Source organism: Chiloscyllium plagiosum, chromosome 14, assembly GCF_004010195.1.
Source record: "Chiloscyllium plagiosum isolate BGI_BamShark_2017 chromosome 14, ASM401019v2, whole genome shotgun sequence".
NCBI classification, from domain to species: Eukaryota; Metazoa; Chordata; class Chondrichthyes; order Orectolobiformes; family Hemiscylliidae; genus Chiloscyllium; species Chiloscyllium plagiosum.
Genome location: NC_057723.1, coordinates 58,361,378 through 58,386,641, shown reverse-complemented (window position 1 = coordinate 58,386,641; position 25,264 = coordinate 58,361,378). Strand labels below are relative to the sequence as shown.

General features: G+C 39.9%; 1 protein-coding gene across 3 annotated transcripts; it reads left to right on the top strand.

The window, feature by feature from the left end:
* Positions 1-25,264, top strand: LOC122556757 (gastrotropin-like). 3 transcript variants are annotated; one of them, XM_043703875.1, is made up of 5 exons: positions 1-156; positions 4,504-4,574; positions 11,541-11,713; positions 12,756-12,808; positions 25,077-25,264. In XM_043703875.1, exons 1-4 carry the CDS (start codon positions 134-136, stop codon positions 12,759-12,761), a joined length of 273 nt encoding a protein of 90 aa, XP_043559810.1. In that variant the 5' UTR covers positions 1-133; the 3' UTR covers positions 12,762-12,808; positions 25,077-25,264. The 3 variants fall into 3 exon arrangements, with proteins under 3 accessions (XP_043559810.1, XP_043559809.1, XP_043559808.1); XM_043703874.1 differs by lacking the exon at positions 25,077-25,264 and adding an exon at positions 24,880-24,955 and having other exon boundaries at positions 2-156; XM_043703873.1 differs by lacking the exon at positions 12,756-12,808 and adding an exon at positions 24,880-24,969 and having other exon boundaries at positions 8-156.

The window sequence follows — 25,264 nt, the reverse complement described above, 5'->3', positions numbered from 1 at the left end:
TCTGTAGAACGCAATAACCACTAGAGGGCTTTATTTGATGAGAAAAGAAAAATAGGACGCATTGATAGATTAAAAGACTACATTTATTCTTACTAATGACTTAAAAACCGGCATGAGTTCCTCCTACCTGTGAATGGTATCTGTTTACCAGCTCAGGTAAGTTTTTTTTAACTCTTGTCTCACATATCAGTTAATGTGACTGCATAGAAAAAAGCCAGTTTCAGGAAGTTAATACACTGTACTAAATTCCAGAATCTCATTTGGTAAAAAATTCAATAGTATTGTTACATTATTAATAATTTCCAAGATTTTACAGGTTTTGTGTGCTCATGATTTACAATTTAGCCTTCAGGACTGTGCAATTATTAAACTTTGTTTTGCCAAAGTGAAATCCACATACATAGTAGCCAGTATACTATGTATAACATTGTAACTCACTGACCTGAGCTCACCACCTCCCTTATTCCATTGGTTGTAGAAGAAGAGCTTTAAATTAGAGGAGACTTTTTTTGGAGAATGAAAATCTGTTTATGACAGACAGCAAAAATTATTTGCGACTCTCTCTTGAGTACAAAGAATTTTATGGCCTCAAAGTTTCATAGGATGTTTACCACAAATCATGTCTGAGATCAGGTCAGCCAATCTCCCCCGTAATGAGCATCTATTATGAGAAGACTTTGGTACTGATGATTTAATAAAGTCTGGAGAATTGTTTATATTTTTCACTAGAATATTGCAGAATACATGCTGATAAAGTAGAAGTTTTTTTTAAGTTAGGAAAAGAGGCAGTTCAACTCATTTTACTCTTGCAGCTACAATTTTCTGGCCCAGATAATACGCATTTAAAAACATGATTTTTGTCTTGTGAAACAGATGAGTCAGCTATATAAATAATATGATACCTTCCTACTCCAGTTGAAAGTTGAATGTAATGTTTATGATGGTTGTAAATAGCAGAGCAGTAAAGTTACTAAATTCACAATAAAAAATTAAGAACGAAGATAACTAACTTCAAAAAAAGAATCAAAGGTCATAACAAATATTATCATGAAAACCATTAACTGCCATCTGTCAATGTCACCTGATTTTTGATTAAAGTGTCCAGTTAAGTAATTTGTACAATTATAAAATATTATTTTAAGCTAATTAAAAATAACTTGACATAGTGAAATGTCTCCTGATGTTTCACAAGGACTAGAAATTTATGACTTGAATCATTCATTCTTTCAAGTTAAGCAACGTTTTTAATAAGACAACAAGGTTTGAATTTTGAGCTTTCAGATTATTCAAGTGAAGTGACTTTGGAATAGTTTGCCTTCAGATTATTCTTAGATTTGACAAAAGTTATATTAAAAAGGAAGTTTGTAGATATCTGGAATCTAGAGTTGAATGTTATTATTATCCCATATGTAAAAAGAAGCCATTATTAACTGTTCATCTCTGCACATATTTAGTTACAAATCACACAACATCTGCTTCCAACAGGTTTAATTGGAAGCACTAGCTTTCTGAGCGCCGCTCTTTCATCAGGTGGTTGTGGAGTACACAATTGTAAAACACAGAATTTATAGCAACGGTTTACAGTGTGATGTAACTGAAATTATACATTGAAAAATACCCTGATTGTTTGTTAAGTCTCCCATCTGTTAGAATGACCATGATAGTTTCACATCTTTCATATATAAATCACAAAACTTTTTTTTTTAAAAAGTTAAATTCTCAGGTTAACTGTAACAATTGGTGTTAGCCAGATAATAAGTTGAAGGTGTTAGCCCCTGGTGTTCCCTTTCTGTGCCATAATGTTTAGACTGATTTTAATCTAAAAAGTGAGCTAACAGTCTTACAGGAATTCATGCAGTTTTTGAGCAAAGTACACTATAACTCTGCAAGTACAAAATCACCCCACAAATGTATATGTATATGTGTGCATGTGGGTTTTTATGTGTGTGTGTGTGTAGGTTAGGTACATTAGTCTAGAGTAAAGTAGTAGGGGAGTGGGTCTGGGTGGGTTATTCTTCAGAGTAACCTCTTGGGCTGAAGGGCCTGTTTCCACACTAGAGAGATTCTATTAAAAGAAAATGTATTTCTGCGTTGCAAGCAAGAAAGCAATTTATTTGTTTGAAACCCTTTCCACTTAACAAGAAGTCCATCATAAATATATCAAAGTCTGTAATTTGATTTTGTTACATATTTTAGGGGGGAGGGCATATTATATTTGCAGATGGCCTAGACCAAGTTAGCATTCAGAATATCATGTGCTAATCCTCAGTACTGAGCTTACTTGTATTTTCTCACCTTGAAGTTCAAAGTTGATCCAAGAATTTGTCATGAACCAAACAATTCTCCATACAATTTCTGAATGGATACTTAACAGTGCCCCTTCTGTCATTTACATTTCACTGGATACTTATTGTAGTAAATCTTCTGGGCACTTGTCATTTTTTAATTCATGAAATTCCCAATGTTGGATGTTTTAATTAATGGTTAGATCTCATAAAATTAGAGAAAGTCTTTTTCAATTTAATAGTGGAAAGTGTTGGAGTAACCTAGCAGATCTGGTAGCATCTGTTGAGACTACCTTAGTTTGCTAAATTTACTGGCGCACTTCGTAGCAATAATGCGTTGACGGTTACATGGGAGTTAGGGACATTTTATTCCTGTGGTGAAATGAGAGGTGTTCTTGAAGTCACACAATTGAATATTCATGTTAGTGTGCAGTGTTGTATTCACCACTCTGTGTTACATTGTTAAAGTTGTAAGCTCACTTGGCCTTTCATTCCATGCATTGTAAAAATAAACATTGCCTGAGATCTCTCTGAGATCAGCAGAAATAATGGAAAAGTAGTAGGTAAACTCAAAGCCTGGTAAAGGATCTTGTTGGCTAACACCTTGACGTGGACCCACAAGATGATGTGCTAACACCTTGACGTGGACCCACAAGATGATTCTTTTTAGTTCCATTATTAGATGATTCAATGCAGTGACAACCAAATGGGCATTTCCTGGTTTGTTTGCTAGTCAGTGTTAAATTTGATAAGCCTGATTTCTGAGATTTCAACATAACTCAGTAAAGACATATCATGAATTGTGAAATCATTAAGTACTGCTAATTTGGAACACCCGTGAATATGCAGCCACACAGGAGGTGCAGAGCCACTACAATTCCCAGTTCCACAAACCCAATCCAGGAGAATGTGAACCAGCTGTTACGATTGGGGCTCTGATGTGGTGCGTGTTGTACTGGAGACAGACCTGCACTTCCAGAAAGACTGAAGGCAGCATAGATCTGCTGTGTGTGGAGACAGGCTATAGAAAATGCTTCACTTTCTGATCCAAGAATTTGTTACACCCTTAAAAAGCATCTCTTCACCCTTCACTCCCTTCACCCTTCTACACAGTCCCCATGCTCCTTTCTAACCAACGCATGTCATCTCTTGCCCTTTAATCCACACCCCCATTATCTTACAGCTGCCATGCCAACCTATGCCCCCTATCCACTCTCCATGAGCCCTTCATGTCTTCCTTTGCAATGCCTCTCCCTCTACCGCCTCCATAACCCCTCACCCCTGCAGCCTCAATGTAAACTCATTCAGCAGACCTGAGGGCTCATGCTAAGATTAAATATAATGAAGTTTGTGTGTGTCTATTGGAGGATTCACTTTTTACAAAAAATTCTGAATGTACACAATCCCATTGATTGCATTAAAACACCTTCAATTACTTAATCCCTTTTGAAAACAAACATCTGTATGCGTAGCCCCATACCAAAGCCTTTCTTAGCACTTGGACCTGTCAATCAAACAGTGAATGAACATACATCACATTGTGATAATGGTGGCTGGTGAAATCAATATGGCTTCAGAAATCTTATGCATAGTTGCCCCTCTGAATTACAAATATGCAAGTGTAACCTGCGGTAATTCTCACCACACGCATAGCCCACCTGATCACAGAAAGAAGGGGAACCTGGCTCAGGGATTAAACATCCCGGTAAGGGTCTGAACAAATGGATTCAGGCCTCCATTATGACATTGGGCAAGCCTGACACCCTCTCAATCATGTGAAACAGCAGGCCAGTTCTTTGTCACTGCTGAAGGGTTATCTTCTTATATTCCTACCAACAATACTTTGAACCTTTGCTGTTTTCTGCCTTGGAACCAATGTTAATTGTCATTTAATTTTGACCAGGTTGCCTGGATTTACTGCTTTTTCCAACAGTTAAGGGTATTCCTTTTTGTCTTGGAGGAACTTACCCTGGTTGTAAGTATTTTGTCATTTAGATCCAGATTGTGTGAGCCAGAAGAACCTTGACTGGTATAAGCTATACATCACACCTTCTTAAAATAGTTCAACAACTAGCCCTGAAAAAATTTCTATAGTTAAAATTTAATGAAAGGTCAAACTAATGATTTAGATGAAATATATAGACTCTGAACATCTTCCACGGTGCCTGCTGCTTTTGTTGTCATAGGATTTATTAATTATTTAATTCAATTTTTACAGCAAGATGAATTTCACTGGCAAATATACATTTGAGAGTGACGAGAACTATGAACAGTTTATGAAGGCTTTAGGTAAGGAAGCATTTTGTGGTAATGACACTACTTAGATCATATATGTATCAATGTAATAAAGTACACCATGCTTTTTGCAGGAAAATGTTAGTAAAAACAAATTTAATGGGTCATCTTGCAAAGCGTATCTGGCGCAGTTTGTAATTTTAAAATGACACAGCACAGATCCAAAATTCCTGATTGTATTAGTTGTAATGAAATTATAGACATAAATTTTAAAAAAGTAAATTTTCTATTATGTGCTATCCTGCCGGCTCATTTAGTTTATTCAATGATTATGTGATCCATATCAGCTAGAAATGTTTCAGTTTGATCGTCAGCCTGTGCTACCTTAACTGATCTCTGGTATGTTGGTTGTTATAACCAGCCTTCACCCCTATGATCAAAAAGGTCAGTTTTAACCATGTTTTTCAGCCTAATTGCAGTCAGCAAGCTCTGCTGAAAGTGAACATATGTGGATGTTGACTAACAATTGAATCAGGCAGTTAAGGATACTCCAGGCTGAAAATCTTACTGACATTCACATGCCAAATAAATTATGGTCACTAGGGAAAAGCAGCAGAGTGCAATTATCAAACTGTTAATAGCTTGTTTGTGCATTAGCAGAAGAAGGGGCATAAAAAGCAGCGTGCAAAAGAAAACAACTCATTTGGAACTTTTCTAAATATCATTGCTAATAAATCTCTCTTTTGGGCCCAACAAAACCATTCTCTTTTTGATTACCCTCCATCTCACTTCACTTTATTTACAACTCCCCCTACCCCCACCCTTATTCCTGAAGAAGGGTTATACCCAAAACATCGGACTTTTCTGCCTCCTGTTGCTACCTGGCTTGCTGTGCTCTTCCAGCCTCCTGTTTACCCATCATATACGTATAAACGTATATGGAAGTATAAACCATATACCTCACAACATTTATACTATTTGCTTCAATGGCCCTTTCTATTTTTAAACTATGTCTCACAGTTTATACACAGAGAAAGAGCAGATAATAAAAGGGATTTAGTGAGCTTGCAAAAAGATAAATAAAATTTTTGTATATCAGTCAAGAAAATGCAATGTCTTCCATTCTATTATTTTCCACAATGAAGGCTTTAAAACAACATGAGGACCAATAACTTCAGATCTCATGACATAAAATAAGAAGTCAGGAACTAGTTCACTTACTTGACCTTGGGGAAGGGAATTTAACAAATTTCATTTGAAAGATACATTTTTATAAAATATAATAAGTCTGGCAATATTCTGATGATTTTTATTATAGTTTTGCCCGTCTAGAAATTTTTCGATTTGCAATTTCATTTTCTTAATCCCCTGAAGCTATTCTCTGTGGAGATCATGCCCTTTAAAATTAACTGTATAATAATTAGGCTCAATGCAAAAAACAACACAGGCAATGACTCAAAAGACTCCTAGGCATGCTGAGGCAATAACAGTGAGCACTTTAATCCTCAGATTGCTAGCAGTCCAGTCTTGGTTTAAAATGAAAAATTTTCAACTCATGCAGTACTGCAACAAATCTGACATTAAAGAAATAAAATAATTCAAATGTCACTGGTAGTTTTATTTATATAATATTAATCCTGAACTTCAGAAATAGTCATTTCTCAAACATTCACATTAGCTCTGTGTTCCTTGTTATTTTTCTCCATTTTTCCCTTGTTTTTATTTGATCTGATTCCCTCTTCTCACCATTTGCCCATTTGTCTTCCCCTTGATCCATCAACTTCCCCATTTCTCATCTAGACTATGCTGCTTTCCTTTCTGTCCTTCCTCCCATCAACTAAATAACTCCTTTTCTGCACTCTCCTCCAATTTAATTACTTTTGTTACATTTGGCTTTGTGCACACACAGTTAGGCTAATTTCTCTACTTCTCAAATATCCATATTTGCCATGATACAAAGGTTGTTGCCATAGTTAAGATGTGCTAATAACAGCATAACTTTATAAAGAGTCTTTGATAGATTAAGTATGCGGCAAATGATTTTCAGTACAGCTAAGTGGGAGAAAACTACGTTGGGTAGATAAAGCAATATCTGAGTATTTCCAAATGGTGGAAAACTAAGTCTAAAGAGAATTAAGAGCCCATGTACACAAATATCGAAAATATGTTGATCTAAGTGGCAAACAAATTTATAAGACTAATGGAAAATTAACCTTTCTAACTAGAAGAAAATGAGGATGATTTGGTTCTCTGTTGGTTCTCTTGTATAAAGCCTTGTATTAACAGCATTATGGACAGCTCTGGGCACCGTAACATATAAAGGACATATTTGTTTTGGAAAGTTTGCAAATCAGATTCTCCGTTACGTTACCAGAGCTTCAAGGATTACAATATGAACAGCAATTAAACTAACTAGATATATATTTCTGAAATGGGGTGATTTTGAAAGGAATTGATAGAGTATATAGAAAAAATAACTTTTTTTTCTAATGATGGGAAGGAGAAGATTACATGATCTTGCAGACAGAGTGAAGTCATTCAAGACAGAAATTGGAGAACACCTTTTTTGGAGCAAAATGGAACTGAAGTATGTACCACTCCTCTATAAAGCAGTTGATGTCAGCTTATTAGATTAGATTACTTACAGTGTGGAAACAGGCCCTTCGGCCCAGTAAGTCCACACCGACCCGCCGAAGCGTAACCCACCCAGACCCATTCTCCTACATTTACCCCTTCACCTAACACTACGGGCAATTTAGCATGGCCAATTCACCTAACCTGCACATTTTTTGGATTGTGGGAGGAAACCGAAGCACCTGGAGGAAACCCACATAGACATGGGGAGAATGTGCAAACTCCACACAGTCAGTCGCCTGAGGCGGGAATTGAACCCGGGTCTCTGGTGCTGTGAAGCAGCAGTGCTAACCACTGTGCCACCGTGCCGCCCACTAAACTTATCTTTGATAGAGTGGAAGTGGAAGAGATGTTTCCACTAGTAGGGAAAACTAGGACCTGAGGGCACAGGTGAAGGGTTTAGAACAATGAACAAAGAAAATTCCAAAACAGGAACAGGCCCTTTGGCCCTCCAAGCCTGTGCTGATCCAGATTCTCTATCTAAACCTGTCGCCTATTTCCTAAGGACCTGTATCCCTCTGATCCCTGCCCATTCATGTATCTGTCTAGGTACATCTTAAATGATGCTATCATGCCCACCTCTACCACCTTCGCTGGCAACACACTCCAGGCACCCACCACCATCTGCATAAAGAATTTTCCACAAGTATCTCCCTTAAACCTTGCCCATCTTACTTTGAACTTATGAATCCTAGTAATTGAGTCCCCCACTCTGGGAAAAAGTTTCTTGCTATCCATCCTGTCTGTACCTCTCATGATTTTGTAGACCTCAATCAGGTTCCCCCTCAACCTCCATCTTTCCAATGAAAATAATCCTAATCTACTCGCCTCTCTTCATAGCTAGCGCCCTCCATAACAGGCAACATCCTGGTGAACTGCCTCTGCACCCTCTCCAAAGCATTCACATTCTTTTGGTAATATGGCAACCAGAACTGTACGCAGTACTCGAAATGTGGCCAAACCAAAGTCCTATACAACTATAACATGACCTGCCAACTCTTGTACTCAATATCCCATCCAATGAAGGAAAGCATGCCATATGTTTTCTTGACCACTCTATTGAGTGCGTTGCCATCTTCAGGGTACAATGGACCTGAACATCTAGATCTCTCTGTGCATCAATTTTTTCCAGGGCATTTACATTTACTGTATAGTTCACTCGAGAATTGGATCTTCCAAAATGCATCACCTCATATTTGCCCAGATTGAACTCCATCAGCTATTTCTTTGTTCAATCTATCCATATTCTGTTGCATTCTCTGACAGTCCCTTTCACTATCTGTTATTCCGCCAATCTTAGTGTCATCTGCAAACTTGCTAATCAGATAACCTATACTTTCCTCCAGAGCATTTATATATATATCACAAACAACAGTGGTCCCAACACGGATCCCTGTGGAACACCACTGGTCACAGTTCTCCATTTTGAGAAACTCCCTTCGACTACTACTTTCTGTCTCCTGTTGCCCAGCCAGTTCTCTATCCATCTGGCTAGTATATCCTGGATCCCATGCGACTTCACTTTCTCCATCAGCATACCATGTGGAACCTTATCAAAAGCCCTACTGAGGTCCATGTATATGACATCTACAGCCCTTCCCTCATCAATCAACTTTGTCACTTCCTCAAAGAATTCTATTAAGTTGGTAATACGTGATCTTCTCTGCACAAAACTATGTTGCCTAACACTGATAAGCTCATTTTCTTCTAAATATAAATAGATCCTATCCCTCAGCAGCTCCCCTACCACTACTTCCCTCACCATTCGATAATTACCTGGATTACCCTGCTCCCCTTCTTAATCAAGGGGGCAACATTAGCAATTCTCCAGTCCTCTGGGACCTCACCCATGTTCCAGGATGGTGCAAAGATATCTGTTAATGCCCAAGCTATTTCGTCTCTCGCGTCCCTCAGTAACTTGGGATAGATCTGATCCAGGCCTGCAGACTTGTCCACCTTCATGACTTTTAGAATGCCCAACAGTTCCTCCCTCCTTATGCCGACTGTTTAGAACAGAGACGATGACAAATTACTTCAGTTGGACGGTGGTGCATTTGTAGAACCCATTGCCAAAGAAAGCTGTGGAGGCAAAGTCATTGAGTGATAGATAGGTTCTTCATTAGTAAGAGGATCAGAGATTATGGAGAGAAGACAGAAGAATGAGGTTAAGGAACAATTCAAACCATGATCAAATGGCGGAGCAGACCTGACGGGTCAAATGGCCTAATTGTGCCCCAATAACTTATGGTTTTATGGTCAAATAATAGTTTTATATCTGAAATCAATGGTTATTTTTTATCTACTCAGTGGTATTTAGACATATGGAGTTCAGGGATGTAGCTAGGTTACAGGTTAGCTACCGTCTCATTGATTGGCTGGAACAGGTTTGCTGGGTGAATAGGCAGAAGTGGGTACTGCAAATGCTGGAGATTAGAGTCAAGATTAGAGTGGTGCTGGAAAAGCACAGCAGGTAAGGCAGCATCCGAGGAGCAGGAAAATCAACATTTCAGACAGGAGCCTTCATCAGATTCATCACATTACCAAAAAACACTGTTACTATTCTTCAGGTCCATGTCTATTAAAACTAATATGGTATACAGGCAACTTGGCTCAGGCCAAAACAGCTGGCATTCGGAAAAAGGGAAGGAAATATCAATCCCATTGCCAGCCTGTCTTCTCAGCTGTCAACCTTGGAATTTACTGAGTGCTGCTGACAAGATCAGGAAAATGAGTCCTTTTGTCTTATTCCTAAACCAGAAGTATATTTACCTCACCAGTCTAACAAGTTGTCTCTCCATCTCCCATACTTTTATAACCTCTCGTTTGGTAGCACAGAGCTTAAACATTGCTGTAGAAAGAGAGAAATAAATAGTTATCCTTGTAGTATAAATTATTGTACCCTTTGAAATTTGATATTCTCACAATTCTGACCTGATGAGTGCAAGTAGAAAACTTCCATAATTTGTATTTTTCTTTCAGGAATACCTTAAAACTAATAAACAAAAATGTGCTCAAAGTAAATAAAATACATTTTTCGGTGACTTGGGGATAGCAAGGACTGCAGGATGTCAGAGTCAACAAAATGTAATGAAGCGTCCCAGCCGGAAACATTGACCTTCCTGCTCCTCTGATGCTGCCTTACCTACTGTGCCTTTCCAGCTCCACTTTTTATTTTACATTTTTCTTTCATTTCCCTATGATTTTTCTGCAGGGTTTGCTCACAGCAATTTCTAGAAATTTCTTCTTTAATACCTGGACATTCTAACACAATCTGGAGTAGATCATTATCCTAGTTGTGGCATGAGGGCACGCCCATACCTTTGTGAAGAATGAAACATGGTCACATTGGACTTGCTGTCATATGAACGCTGCATAACAGTTTTTGTAAGATTTGTTCTTGGCATGCAAATGTGGATGGTAATGTGCACATTGATTGTATGTCCCAAACTGATCTTGAACAAGTGGTGAACTCTCTTCTTGAACTATTACAGTCCATGTGATGCAGATACGATCAATATGAATAGCTTTATAATGGAGACCTAATGGGGGGAACAAATAAAATCAGTCTTGTTCGTCCACATTTGTTGTAAGGCCAGAACAGCAGCTGAAGGGCTGATTGACATCTAAAGAAACCTCCACAACTGAGTAACCAGTCTGCGAGTGAGAATCATAGAGGTTCTCTGGCATAGAAGGAAATTATGCAACCTGTTGTGTCCGTACTGGCTCATCAAATGAACATCTTTACCTCGTAGCAATCTCCTGCATTTTAGACATACCATTGTACAATATTTCCTTCCAAATAATCACCAAATACCCTCTTGAAAGTCCTATTGAACCTGCCTCCATCATACTTATAGGCAATACATTACACACCCTAACTGCTCACTATATGAAAAAGATTTTTCTTGCAACACATTTGCTTCATTTGTAAATCACTTTGAATCTGAGCCCTCTGGCTTTTGATCCTTTCACTAGTGAGAATAGTTTCTCCCTTCTTCTCTATTACACAATTTTGTTAGCTTCTATAGATCTCCTCTTAAATTTCTCCTGTTCAAGGAGAACAGTCCCAACTTCTTCAATCAATTCTCATAACTGAAATTTTTCATCCTGGAATCATTCAAACCGTTCTGCAGTTTCTCTAATATGTTCACGCTCCCTTATAGTGACCTGGCCAGAAATTATTTGAATGTTGAACAGTTTTTTGCAGGACTGTTAGAAGTTGTTGCTTTAAAGATAAATTCCAATATTTCAAAGTCATCTCCAGGAAGCCAAAACTATCAGTACTTATACAGAAAAAAGCAAAAATGAATGTTTATGACAGTATTCAACATTGTCGGTTGTTTCCAATTCTTTGTTCTAATATGGCACTTGTTATTCACTCCGTAGGCGTACCTGATGATGCCATTGAGCATGGGAAAACTTTGAAGTTTGACACAGAGATTGTTCAGAATGGAAATGAATTTACTTGGTCTCAAATCTATCCATGCCACACTACAACAAATAAATTTATTGTTGGCCAGGAGTCAGAAATTGAGACACTGAACTGTGACAAAGTCAAGGTAAATCTGCTTGTTACTAGCTGATCAACTGAATTTCCTTTGGATTTCTAACTGTAAATGGTTAGTTTTGTTTGTTGTCATTGTGAAAGCCATTGTACACTTTGGTCAAGCATGCTGCTAAATATTTGATAAGCGATTTGGTTACATGTATAGACGAGAGAAAAGAAATCCATCATGACAGCCAATACAGAATTTGTGAGACGCAAATACGTAGACATAAAAGAAACATGCATTGCAATATACAAAATCCAGTGATAAGAATAATAGAGGTGAGGGTAGTGGCAATAATCCTGGGAGTTCCTTCCATCCTAGAGACCTTGTTCACGTCAATATGCAGTGCTCATAGTGAATGTGTCGATCATCCAGCTGGCGTTTTTAGCTGCTGGTGCAATGAAACAGACTAAAGTAAATGCAATTCGGTCTACAGCTAATGTGTGAAAGGAGGCAAATCCACAGATGAATGTGTGCATTTAAATGCCAGTTCCAAAATTCAACCTACCAGTTAGTGGGTTTAATCTCATTGATCCTATTTTTAAACTCTTTCACGTGTTTATATTATTCGAGCAAAGGTTTGGTGGGCACTCATTAACTGTATTCCAGCAGAGGTTTTATACCTGTGTCATATTTCTCAAAATATTTCCCAAAAGGTTCTCTTAATTTGTCACTAGAGTTTATGAATGTCAGTTGTCTTCAATGGATGTCAGTTGTTTATTATGAATATCCGCACAGGAATATAATGTTTAGTACAAAAAGTGGCATCAGTAGCATGACAGGTTGAATTCTCATACTGGTATTTCCTGATTAAAGTGGTGACAGAATTCAAAGTTTGTGCGAATATTCTCCCTCCCCCTCTGTGAGACTGACATAATGTCAGTCCTCAGACTCCTAGCCTCCAAAGGACAGTTTAAATCAACAATTCTGAAAAGTGTGAAAATAGGTAGGTCCCCTGGGCTGGATGGGATTTATCCTAGGATTCTCTGGGAAGCTAGGGAGGAGATTGCAGAGCCTTTGGCATTGATCTTTATGGCATCACTGTCTACAGGAATAGTGCCAGAAGACTGGAGGATAACAAATGGTGTCCCCTTGTTCAAGAAGGTGAGTAGGGCTGGATGGGATTTATCCTAGGATTCTCTGGGAAGCTAGAGAGGAGATTGCAGAGCCTTTGGTATTGATCTTTATGGCATCACTGTCTACAGGAATAGTGCCAGAAGACTGGAGGATAACAAATGGTGTCCCCTTGTTCAAGAAGGTGAGTAGAGACAACCCTGGTAATTATAAACCAGTGAGCCTTATTTCAGTTGTGGGTAAAATGTTGGAAAGATATATAAAATATAGGATATATAATCATCTAGAAAGGAATAAGTTGATTAGGGATAGTCAACAAGATTTTGTGAAGGGTAGATCATGCTTATCAAACCTTATTGAGTTCTTTGAGAAGGTGACCAGACAGATGGAGAGTGTAAAGCAGTGGATGTGGTGTATACAGATTTCAGTAAGGTGTTTGATAAGGTTCCCCACAGTAGGCTATTGCACAAAATACAGAAGCATGGGATTAAGAGTGATTTAACTGTTTGGATCAGAAATTGACTAGCTGAAAGAAGACAGAGGGTGGTAGTTGATGGAAAAAGTTCATCCTGGAGTTCAGTTACTAGTGGTGTACTGCAAGAATCTGTTTTGGGGCCACTGCTGTTTGTTATATTTATAAATGACCTGGAGGAGGCATAGAAGGATAAGTTAGTAAATTTGTGGATGACACCAAGCTTTGTGGAGTTGTGGATAGTGCCAAAAAATGTTGTCGGTTACAGAGGGACATAGACAAGCTGCAGAGCTGGGCTAAGTGGTAACAAATGGAGTTTAATACAGAAAAATGTGTGGTGATTCACTTTGGAAGGAGCAACAGGAATACAAAGTACTAGGCTAATGGTAAGATTCTTGGTTGTATAGGTGAGCAGAGAGATCTCTGTGTCAATGTCCATTGATCCCTGAAAGTTGCCACTCTGATTGAGAGGTTGTTAAGAAGGCGTACAGTGTGTTCGCTTTTATTGGGAGAGGGGTTGAGTTTCAGAGCAATGGGGTGATGTTGCAGTTATACAAAACTCTGGTGTGGCCGCACTTGAGTATTGCACATAGTTCTGGTCAGCGCATTAGAAGAAGGTTGTGGAAGCTTTGGAAAGGGTTCCGAGGAGGTTTACTAGGATAATCCCTGGTATGGAGGGAAGGTCTTATGATGAAAGGCTGAGTGACTTGAGGCTATTTTAGTTAGAGAAGAAGGTTGAGAGGTGACTTAATTAAGACATATAAGATAATCATAGGGTTAGATAGGGTGGACAGTGAGAGCCTTTTTCCTCGGATAGTGATAGCTAGCAAGAGGGGACATGGCTTTAAATTGAGGGGTGATAGGTTTAGGACAGATGTCAGTGGTAGTTTCTTTACTCAGAGAGTAGTAGGGGCCATGGAATGCACTGCCATCCAATAGTAGTAGACTCGTCAACTTTCAGGGCATTTAAATGATCCTTGGATAAACATATGGATGAAAATGAAATAGTGTAGGTGAGATGGACTTCAGATTGGTTTCACTGTCAGTGCAACATTGAGGGTCGAAGAGCCTGTACTATGTTGTAATGTTCTATGTTCTGTGTTAATTGTTTTAAAATTGCTTTGGGCGCTTTCATTAGAGTATACTGAGTATGAATATATAATGTGTGATCCTTTGTTCGCATTTGGTTGGACTGGTCCCTATCAGTGATATCTTTCTTTCTATAGCATATGGGAGAGTATTATGATATCCCTTCCAGTTCCTTTCTTTATAATGCCACTGTTTTCTTCAAAAGTTCTGAATCCCACTCTGTTACTTGGAATGATTGGGATTCTTAGCAGTAAGCCTTGGATCTCTTTGATATGCTGGGGAGCAACTGTCATTGGACATGCCAAGGTTAATTGCCTCAGTGTGACATTCCTGCCCCATTTACTGTAGCTTGATAATTAATGAGTTCCCTTCTCTCACACTTATTAGTTACGGATCATGATTTACCCTTATATTTTCCTGTCCCTCATCCCATTATCCTATGAGTCAGGTGTGAGTATAGTAATTTCAATGGGGAAGGGCGCCACTCCAGTGGTTGGATCCCGAAAATATCTATTATTATCGGCATTAATTCATGGTGGATATTGTCTAACAAAATTTTGCCTATGGGCTTAATTACCAGTCTGTTACATGAACCTGGAATGCTTGTGAGACAAGCTGTGGAAAGAGCCTTTACTACTGGCCTTGGTCGAGTTTTTAGTTTCATATTCTAGAAATTCTCCCTGCTGGGGCTTCCCAGGGCATTGTTTGCTGAATTTGAATCCTTTGTCCAGGCTGTGCTCGACATCTCACTATCATGCACCCATTTACAGTGAATCCTCACCACTCATCCATGATCCCTACATTCATGAAACAAAATGTGGAACACTTTTTGGGTTTTCTGTACACCATAAATTGATTATTACATCAGAAATTAACCAATTTCATGAATACCTTGGTTTCCTATTTGCCCATGCAACATGTTTAAATTAAGCAATAATACTTATACATAACAGAAATAAAAGGTTTCATTGTTGCCTTGGAGTATTTTCTCTATCACAGTTCCTAAAACAGATCAAGACTAATTCCTATCAGTATCATTGTTCAGCACCTGACTCATATTTTAAGCAACATTACTCAATTGTTAAATTGTGCCCCATTCCTAGCTCCCCTTTCCTTTGACATGTGTGATGGGTGATTCTTGGGCTTCAGTAAATGTTGACAATTGAGTCAGGGTTGTACGGGTTGTATCCATTATCCAAGGTCTGGGGAGTCTGCATCCTATTGGAGATGCCCAACAAATCGGGGAAGGGCTATCATCCTCCTCAGACTACAGCTATTCTGTTCATCGGTTTTGTATTTTGTATCTGAAGCATTGTCGGCTACCCCTAGGTGGAGAGACTGGTTGGGAATGTGGTGTATAGCTTGAAAGGAAGTCAGCATCAGACTTCTTGTCCCTGGTGGCATTCGAGAATGGGAGGGGGTGATCTTGAGATTCAAATGTCGGGTTTGAGGGGTTATCAGGATCCTCCAGCTGTCACCTTGTTTCAGACCCCATTTGCTGAAGTGGGTGTGAAAGTGATGGGGTTACTTTGAGGGGCACAGGACTTCATTTGGTTTACATGGTATTACCCTGTTGTACCTGAATCCAACAAAAGTTTATAAAGCAAGGGTTTAACTTGGGGAAATTGGGGGACTAGGAAGGATCAGGCTGACAGATTTGGAGCATAATTTGTTGCCCTACTTCATTTCTGAGGGGTAAATGTTGCCATTGAGATAAACACAACTTTATTTTTCTTTTGTCTTGTGCCCATTTTTATGGCTGTGGCCATTTCCACAGTTATGTTTTCCAGTAGGGTGTGGGCAGTAGGTTTGTGTGTGAGGGCATCTATTTTGAGTTCATAGAATCCCTCCAATGTGGAAGTGGGCCATTCAGCCCATCGAGTCCACACTGATCCTCTGAAGAGCACCCACACAGACCCATTCCCTCACCCTATCCCCACAACCCTGCATTTTCCATGACTAATCCACCTAACCTATACATCTCTAGACACTATGGGCAATTTAGCATGGCCAATCCATCTAATCTGCACATCTTTAGACTGTGGGAGGAAATGTGAACACCTAAAAGACACCCACTCAGACATGGGGAGAATGTACAAACTCTATACAGACAGTTGCTCAAGAGTGGGATCGAACCTGGGTCCTCAGCAGTGTGCGGCAGCAGTATTAAACACTGAGCCACATGCCGCCATTCTGATTGGTCCAAGCATAATAGAAGTATCAATTCATGCATTCAATGATCCGACTGGATTGGGGGTTGGAAGCATTGTGAACATTTTGATTGATGCCAAAGAACACCATAACTTCTTGCATAACATGTCCGATGAAGTGGGTGCCCACATCAGACTCAACACTTGGGGATGGCTCCACTTTGTGAAAATCTGTTGCACTAAGACTTTAGTCTTTACTGAGTTTGTGTGTGTGCGGAATGCTTCAATTTGGTAAAGGTATCAATGATAACTAGAACTTATTTGAATTCCCCTGAACAGTTTGGTACGGTCCCTTGTAGTCAAGCTGAAGGTTGATTCAAAAACCCTCTACTGGTCACATGTGTCTTAAGTTGCCCTTGTTAGGTTACTGGTGTAGGATGTTCTGTGTACATATATATGTGATGTCAAGATTGGGCCACCAGCACAGATCTTTAATCCTATCCCAGGTGAAATTGATTCCTTGATGTCCATGGACATCATGAAGTTCAAAAATTATTTGATTATGGTCACAACATAGCGATTGTCCTTTAAAACCAGGCCACCTTGATCAAAATTTTACTTTCCCAATTTTTATAGCTACCTGAATATTTTCCTTGGAGGATATGGTTCAAATCTGGGTCAGAACTCTGAGCATGTTTAAGATCCTCAATGTGATTGTCTGTTTGACTGTGATTGCTATGGTTTGCATTGGTTCAGGGATTGGAGGCTGTCAGGATTGTCCTTGTCGAACCCCTTGCTTGGTCAGTTTGTCTGTTCGAATGTATCAAGCTGGGGAAGTTTTACTTCGATGATCCCCTAACTCTGCCCTTTCCTTGCTGGAAAACACATTTTAGCAGAGGTATAGATGGGGAGGGCTTTCTGTCTGGATAGATAGAGCCCCGCTTTCCCGTGGGAAGAAGTCTGTGAAGTTGTTGCAAATGCCCATGCTGAGGGAACGGATGTTTAGTGATGGCAGGAGCTGTTCCTGATTAGCTACAACCTACGTAACTTCAACAATCTCGGAGACTTGTGCACTTCTGTGGCTGGGGATCTTTAAAGCTATTTCCTTAATGGGTTCCCTCTGCAATCCTCAACCTCTAAGCCACAGCCTGTTTTCTTGATCCTATTCTCAATCATCAATGAAAATTTTCAGCAGCTGTTTTGATCCCCTGTCCAGTTGACCTCCCTTTAATTTGGATAGAAATGGCACTTTGGGGTTGTTGATAGCTATAATTTGGCACTGGTGTCCATCACAGCTATTGTTGAGGTTGTCTGATAAAAAGGCAAGTTCTTGGATGCATTTAACGCTGATGTTGGCGCATGAGGGTCCACCTTACTGTGTGGATCGGGCTCACCATGGATGAGATTCGATTCCCTACAGTATGGAAACAGGCCCTTTGGCCCAACAAGTTTACACTGACCCTCCAAAGAGTAACCCATCCAGACCCCATTCCCCTACCCTATATTCACCCCTGACACTGGGCAATTTAGCGTGGCCAATTCACCTGACCTGCACATCTTTGGACGGTGGGAGGAAACCGGAGCACCCGGAGGAATCCCACACAGATACGAGGAGAACATGCAAACTCCATACAGACAGTCGCCCAAGGCTGAAATCAAACCTGGGTCCCTGGTGCTGTGAGGCAGCAGTGCTAACCACTGAGCCACCGTGCTGCCCTCTAACAGTAATTGGATAGGGGCAAGTATGGTGAGGGGGTTTAAGCCAACAATATATGAAAAGTGAGGATTAGAGTGGTGCTGGAAAAGCACAGGTCAGGCAGCATCCAAAGAACAGGAAAATCGACATTTCGGGCAAAAGCCCTTCATCAGGACTTTTGCCCAAAACGTCGATTTTCCTGCTCCTCGGATGCTGCCTGACCTGCTGTGCTTTTCCAGCAGCACTCTACTCTTGACTCTGATCTCCAGCATCTGCAGTCCTCACTTGCATCTAATATATGAGAAGTGTTGAACTGTCCAGAAAACTGCCAATAAATGTCACTCACGGACGGAGAAGCCATGCTCAACCAGGATTAAAAACCTAGAAGCACATGCTACTAATCTAAATCTATTGTGTCATTTCTGTAGCAGAATAGAGTAGTGTCAGTGGTTGCTACCGACTGTGCAAAAGGTAATTCAGGGTCAGACACTTGCAAGGCTGGTGCTCTTGCTAAAGTTTGACATTTGTATGTTTTTCTGTCCAGTTACGAACATTCTCCAAATTTGAGGAAAGACATTCTGGCTATTCAGGGAGTGCAGCGGAGGTTCACGACGTCAATTCCTGGAATGGCGGGACTACCTTATGCTGAAAGACTGGAGAGACTGGGCTTGTATACCCTTGAGTTTAGAAGACTGAGAAGGGATCTGATTGAGACATATAAGATTATGAAAGGATTGGACACTCTGGCAGCAGGAAACATGTTTCCGCTGATGGGTGAGTGCCGAACCAGAGGACACAGCTTAAAAATAAGGGGTAGACCATTTAGGACAGAGATGAGGAGAAACTTCTTCACCCAGAGAGTGGTGGCTGTATGGAATGCTCTGCCCCAGAGGGCAGTGGAGGCCCAGAGTCTGGATTCATTTAAGAAAGAGTTGGATAGAGTTCTCAAGGATAATGGAATCAAGGGTTATGGAGATAAGGCAGGAACAGGATACTGATTAAGGATGATCAGCCATGATCATATTGAATGGTGGTGCAGGCTCGAAGGGCAGAATGGCCTACTCCTGCACCTATTGTCTATTCAGTCCTGTGAAATAATGGGCTTTGGAGGCTTGCTTTTTCACATTTTTGAGGTGAGTTGCAACTGTCAGTGCCATTATTGAGGTGACTCTATTTGGCTCCCAATAGTCAATGGTCAGCCTCCAGGACACATCAGGTTTTTAGACAGTCATAGTCATAGAGATGTACAGCACGGAAACAGACCCTTCGGTCCAACTCATCCATGCCAACCAGATATCCTAAATTAATCTAGTCCCATTAGTCAGCATTTGGCCCATATCTCTCTAAATCCTTCCTATTCATATATCTATCCAGATGTCTTTTTAAATGTTTTAATTTTACCAGTCTTCATCATCTCCTCTGACGGTTCATTTCACACACACTCCACCCTCTGTGTGAAAAAGTTACTACTTAGGTCCCTTTTAAATCTTTCCCCTCTTATCTTAAACCTATGCCCTCTAGTTCTGGACTCCCCCAGTCTGGGGAAAAGACCTTCACTATTTACTCTATCGATGCCCCTCATCATTTTACATCCTTTTGTAAGGTCACCCTTCAGACAAAATAGCCCCAGCCTATTCAGCCTCTCCCTATCACTCAAACCTGGCAAAATCTTTTCTGAGCCCTTTCTAGTTTCACAGCATCCTTCATAAATGAGGGAGACAAGAATTACATGCAATACTCCAAAAGTGGCCTAACTAACATCCTGTATAGCTGCAACATGACCTCCCAACTCCAACACTCAATGCACTTTCCAATAAAAGCAAGCACAGCAAACACCTCCTCACTAACCAATCTACCTAAGACTCCACTCCCATGCCTCTTTGTTCAGCATGTTATGGTCCAGGCCAGACCCCCTCAAAACATTTCAAGCAAGCAGCCTGGACCCTAACTTTGCTAATTGTTTTAAGCAGGTGTATGATGGATAATCCAGGAGGGTTGCAGCTGGTCAAGCCACTTAGTTTTAAACAAAACAAAGTTTATTTACACCATTACCGAATGAAACACAAACAACAGAGAACCAAATAACCTGACACATCTGAAAACCCAACAGATAATCCCAATTTAATGATGCTGTTGTAAATATTTGCAACAACCCCCATAAACACTCCTTGACACAAAAGGTAAAATCAAACACAGGGTCTTACAGAGAGAGAGGAGGATCAGCATGGACTTGCTCCTCTTGGGTCCAGGAGCTTCACAACTGCCTGTCTGCTTTCAGTGAATAGCCAGACTGCCAAAAAAATCAAACCAGAGAAAGCTGAGTTGGGAGAACTGGCCACTCCCCTTTCATTGAAAAAGTGTTTTTTTTTTCAACTTAAAAGCCTGTTGTCTGAGGCAGTATCTGATAGCTTTATTCAAATTGACCCGAAAACCCTTCCAAGCCAGACTTTTCAGAATCGCTGCTTTTACCACCTTTCTGAAAAGAAAGCCAAGGACAACATAATCTTGTTAAAGGAGTAGCATCATCACAAGCAACACTCCTCAGGACCTTACTATTAAGTGTAAAGGTCCTGCCCTGATTTGCCTTTCCAAAATGCAGCACCTCGCATTTATCTAAATTAAACTCCATCTGCCATTCCTTGGTCCACCGGCCCAACTGATCAAAAGCCCATTGTACTCTGCGGTAACCTTCTTCACTGTCCACTACACCTCAACTTTTAGTGTCATCTGCAAACTTACAAACCATAACTTCTATGCTCACATCCAAATCATTTATATAAATGACAGAAAGCAATGGACTGATCACCGATCTTTGTGGCACATCGGTACTAAGTTAGCCTGGAGCAGTGTTTTTAAGAGCAGTAAGACTGTGCTATTTTAGGGTCTGTAGATTGTTAAGGTGCAAAGATGGCTTTCAGCAGAGTGATGTACTCTTCCTGGAAGATTAGGGAGAGTTTCCATGTTACTGATAATTATGTCTGCAGGAAGTGTGCTTGTTTGTGAATCCTAACAGATCACATGGATCAATTGGAGTGGCAGTTAGAGGCAATGAGGAATTTACAGGAGCTATGGGGTGTGATGGATGGCAGTTGCAGGAAGGGAGATAAACTAAAGACACAGCCAGGTAGATGGGTGATCTCCAGGAAAGATACAGGAGGGAGGCAGGTAATGCAGGGGTCTCCTGTGGCTATCCCCATCTCAAACAAGTATGCTGTTTTGGAAAATGTAGGTGGTGATTGACTCTCAGGGGAATGAAGTACTGACAGGCAGGTTCCTGGTACCGAGACTGGCTCAAATGTAACGAGATGTAGGCCTGGTTCCAAGTGGTCAATTGTAATAGGGAACTCTCTAATCATAGGCACACAGACATGTCTGCGGCCAACAGTGATTCATCAGAATGGTGTGTTGTCTCTTTGGTGCCAGGATCAAGGATATTTCAGAGAGGGCTGTTATGAAGGGGAGGTCGACCCCCTCTGATAACTAAAACCCAAACACCCAGAGAGGCTTACTTTGCCTCGTAATCTGTTAAAAGAAGTGTGAAAAGTGGTATAGCCTACCTCTCACCCCCACCCCCCCAATCTGTTACAAAGGAGTGGTTAAATAAAATGAAATCCTTTCCCTCACTCTATTATCAACAAGTAACAATTTATTTATCTAACTCCAACAGTGAACAAATTAACAGAACTACTAACAAACCGAATACTTCCTCGCTAACTAATAACTATTCTCTAATAAAACAAAATCCTAATGGTATGCTGTCCCAATAAATACAAGTCCCACTTTATATAATAAAACAAAGAATTTAGTCTCTTGAAATTACAACTAGGATACATCTTCCAGAATGTGCCTTGCCCTCTCTGCTGGTCTTCTCTCAGGAACACCTCCTCTTTTGAATTCTTGTATCAGTTCTTCTGTCAGGATGTTGTCTCTGTGAATTCTGTTGTTTGGAATATTAGCTAAGAATGCTTTCTCTGAGAGCTGAAATGTGTCATTTCTTGGGCAGATGACAGTTGGTTCTCATCGATTTTCCAAATGCCCTTAACTTTATACCCTTGATGACTTATTAATTTCTTTACAATCAGATTCATTCCAGCTAGTCATAACCATCAGATTTACATTTATTTTGTTTTTAATATATAAGGGGTTAATTTAAATTGATTGGCTAAATTTAAAAATACTTGGTTTTTAAATTTTTTTCCACACAAAATGTTTCAGGTTAGGCAGTCTCTGTGCACCTGCGCTTTAAACTGCTGTTCAGGCATCCATTTGAACTCTAAGCCCAAAAAGCTACCTTTTAAGGGGACTGTGCAATGCTCTCCCCCACTTTACAATATTACACATATCAACTTCATAACAGGATGGAGAATATTCTCAAAGGTGAGAGGGACGAGCAGGAGGTTGTTGTACACATTAGGACTAACAACATAGGACAAGATTCTGAGAAAAGAAGATAGGATATTAGGCCGGAATTTAAAAAGGAGGTCTTAGAAGGTAGTAATATCTGGAATACTTCTGGTTCCACAAGCACGTGAGGGTAGAAATAGGAGGATAGAGCAACTGGATGCATGACTGAGGGGCTAGTGCAGCGGAGAAGAATTCACATTTTTAGATCATTAGAATCTATTCTGGGGTAGAAGTGACCTGTATAAGAAGAACAGATTGCACCTGAATTAGATAGGGACTAATATACTAGCAGGGAGATTGGCTCGAGCTGCTCAGGACAATTTAAACTAGGGATGGGATACGAACAAAGGGGTAACTATGGAGAAAATAGGGCCCCTGAAAGATCAGCAAGACCGCCTACATTGTGGAACTGGAGGAGATGGGTGAGATACTAAGTGAGTATTTTGCACAAGTATTTACTGTGGAGAAGGATATGGAAGATAGAGAGCGTGGGGAAATAAATAGTGACATCTTGAAAAATGTCCATATTACAGAGGAGGTGCTGGACATCTTAAAATGCATAGAGTTGGATAAATCTCTGGGATCTAATCAGGTATACCCTAGAACTCTGTGGGAAGCAAAGGAAAAGATTGCTGCCCCCACCCCCCCACCTTGCTGCGATATTTGAATCATCAATAGGCACAGGTGAAATTTTGGAATTCTGGAGGTTGGCTAAGGTAGTGCCACTGTTTAAGAAAGGTAGTAAGGAAAAGCCAGTTTACTATAGACTGGTGAGCCTGACATTGGTGGTGGGCAAGTTGTTGGAGGGTATCTTGAGGGACAGGGTTTGCACGTATTTGGATAGGTAAGGACTGATTGAGCTTTGCATGTGGAAAATCGTGTTTCACTTAATTGATTGAGTTTCTTGAAGAAGTAATGAAGAGGATTTATGAGGGCAGAGCAATGGATGTGATGTATATGGACTTCAGTAAGGCATTTGACAAGGTTCCTCATGGTAGACTGATTAGCAAGGTTAGATCATATGGAATACAGGGAGAACTGGCTCGAAGGTAGAAGACAGAGGGTGGTGGTGGAGGCTTGCTTTTCAGACTGGTGGTTTGAGTTAGTTTCTTCCCTAAAAGTGACAGGTAATTGGAGGTAACCAGTTAGGATATTTAGATAGACATCCGGAAACAAGTTTGTTCTCTTGTAAAGAAACTTCAGGAACGTTATCAAATGCACCAATCACTGTTTATAATAAGTGAGTGTGTGCTGTGTGATTAGGTTGATCTCATGGTTTCCCCATAGTTAGTACTTGCAATTAAGCTGAGACCAGAAGATCTTAGTTGTTTGGAGTTTGAAGCAGAGATGAAATAAAGACTCCTAAAACAGGAATCCAACTCTGTATCTACCAGCAAGTTTCATTGTTTTTTTAACACAATGTGGACAGCAAATCAGGTAACCTATCATTCTCCAATCTGCAACAACCTTTTTTGATTTACAGGTAAACACTAAGATGATCACGGTCTAAATATACAGAAATGGAATCTATTTCTGAATACTAATCTGAGTGTTGACATAGAAGTTGGCCATATTCTTTAGAAAGTGAACAGTGCAGTACAATCAATATTAAAGTTTTATTCACTCCGTGTTATCTCGAATAAATGAAGTTTGGAGATTATTGGAAATAAACAAAATCTACTATAAATAAATTTAAATAAACATATGGATATATGTATTTATTCTACTGCCTATATAATTAACGCAGCATATAAGTCAGAGCATTCCAGAGTCCCATGCTCTATGATGCTGCTCTCAAGGACAATAGTTACTTTCCAAAAGGGAATTAAAGTTATCAGCTAGAACTCTATTCCAGTACTGCTATTCAACACATACACAGATATAGATACATAAAGACATAGCTTATGTTGATGACACCATATCTCTTGATCCTAGATCCTAACTCCAATAGGATTCAGTATCGCATCTTCAAGAGACATCCTGCCAATCCCATATTCGATAACTTTGTAGAAACATTCTTCCCCAGAGATTAGTTAGAATATAGATTTCACGGTCACTTGAGTTAGAGGTGAATAGCATTTAGGGAAAGCTAGATAAGCTCTTGTGGGTGGGATGGGGGGAGGTGGAGAGAAGGAAAAGTTGAGTATGATGATGAGGATAGATGGAAGGAGATTGGGGAAGGCATGGGTGGAACATAAATGACAGCACAGACCAGGTGGGCTGAATTGTCTGTTTCTGTGCTACAAATTCTGTGCAATAATTGAGAAAAGGTGCTTTTGGTTTACTCCAGGTCACAGTACACCAAGACGGAGGAAAACTCCTCATGAATTTTCCTAAGTATATTCATACTGCCACAATTGAAGGAGGAAAACTGGTTGAAGTAAGTATTCAGTTACATTTTAAATGTTCATTTAATATTTTCCAAACATGTTGTTTTATTGTGCAATGAATCCTTCGACTAAAGACTAAATTTCTTCTTGCATTCAGAACTCAGTGTGTGATGGGATCACTTTAAAAAGATTCCACAAGAAAACAGTTTAAGATGAGGAAGACTGGTGTTTCCAAGAATCACTGCTGATGCTAAAATTACTTTGAATTCAATAAACATGTGTCCAAATAAAGGAAATGTCTATACCACAGCTCAAAATGTATGATTAAAGTAAGCCAAAAAAGAG

Coding starts and splice junctions, on each gene's coding strand:
- LOC122556757 (XM_043703873.1), top strand. CDS start 134: ATGGTATCTGTTTACCAGCTCAG. Junction 4,575..11,540: donor ACAGTTTATGAAGGCTTTAG/GTAAGGAAGCAT, acceptor TTCACTCCGTAG/GCGTACCTGATGATGCCATT. Junction 24,970..25,076: donor AAGGAGGAAAACTGGTTGAA/GTAAGTATTCAG, acceptor TCTTGCATTCAG/AACTCAGTGTGTGATGGGAT.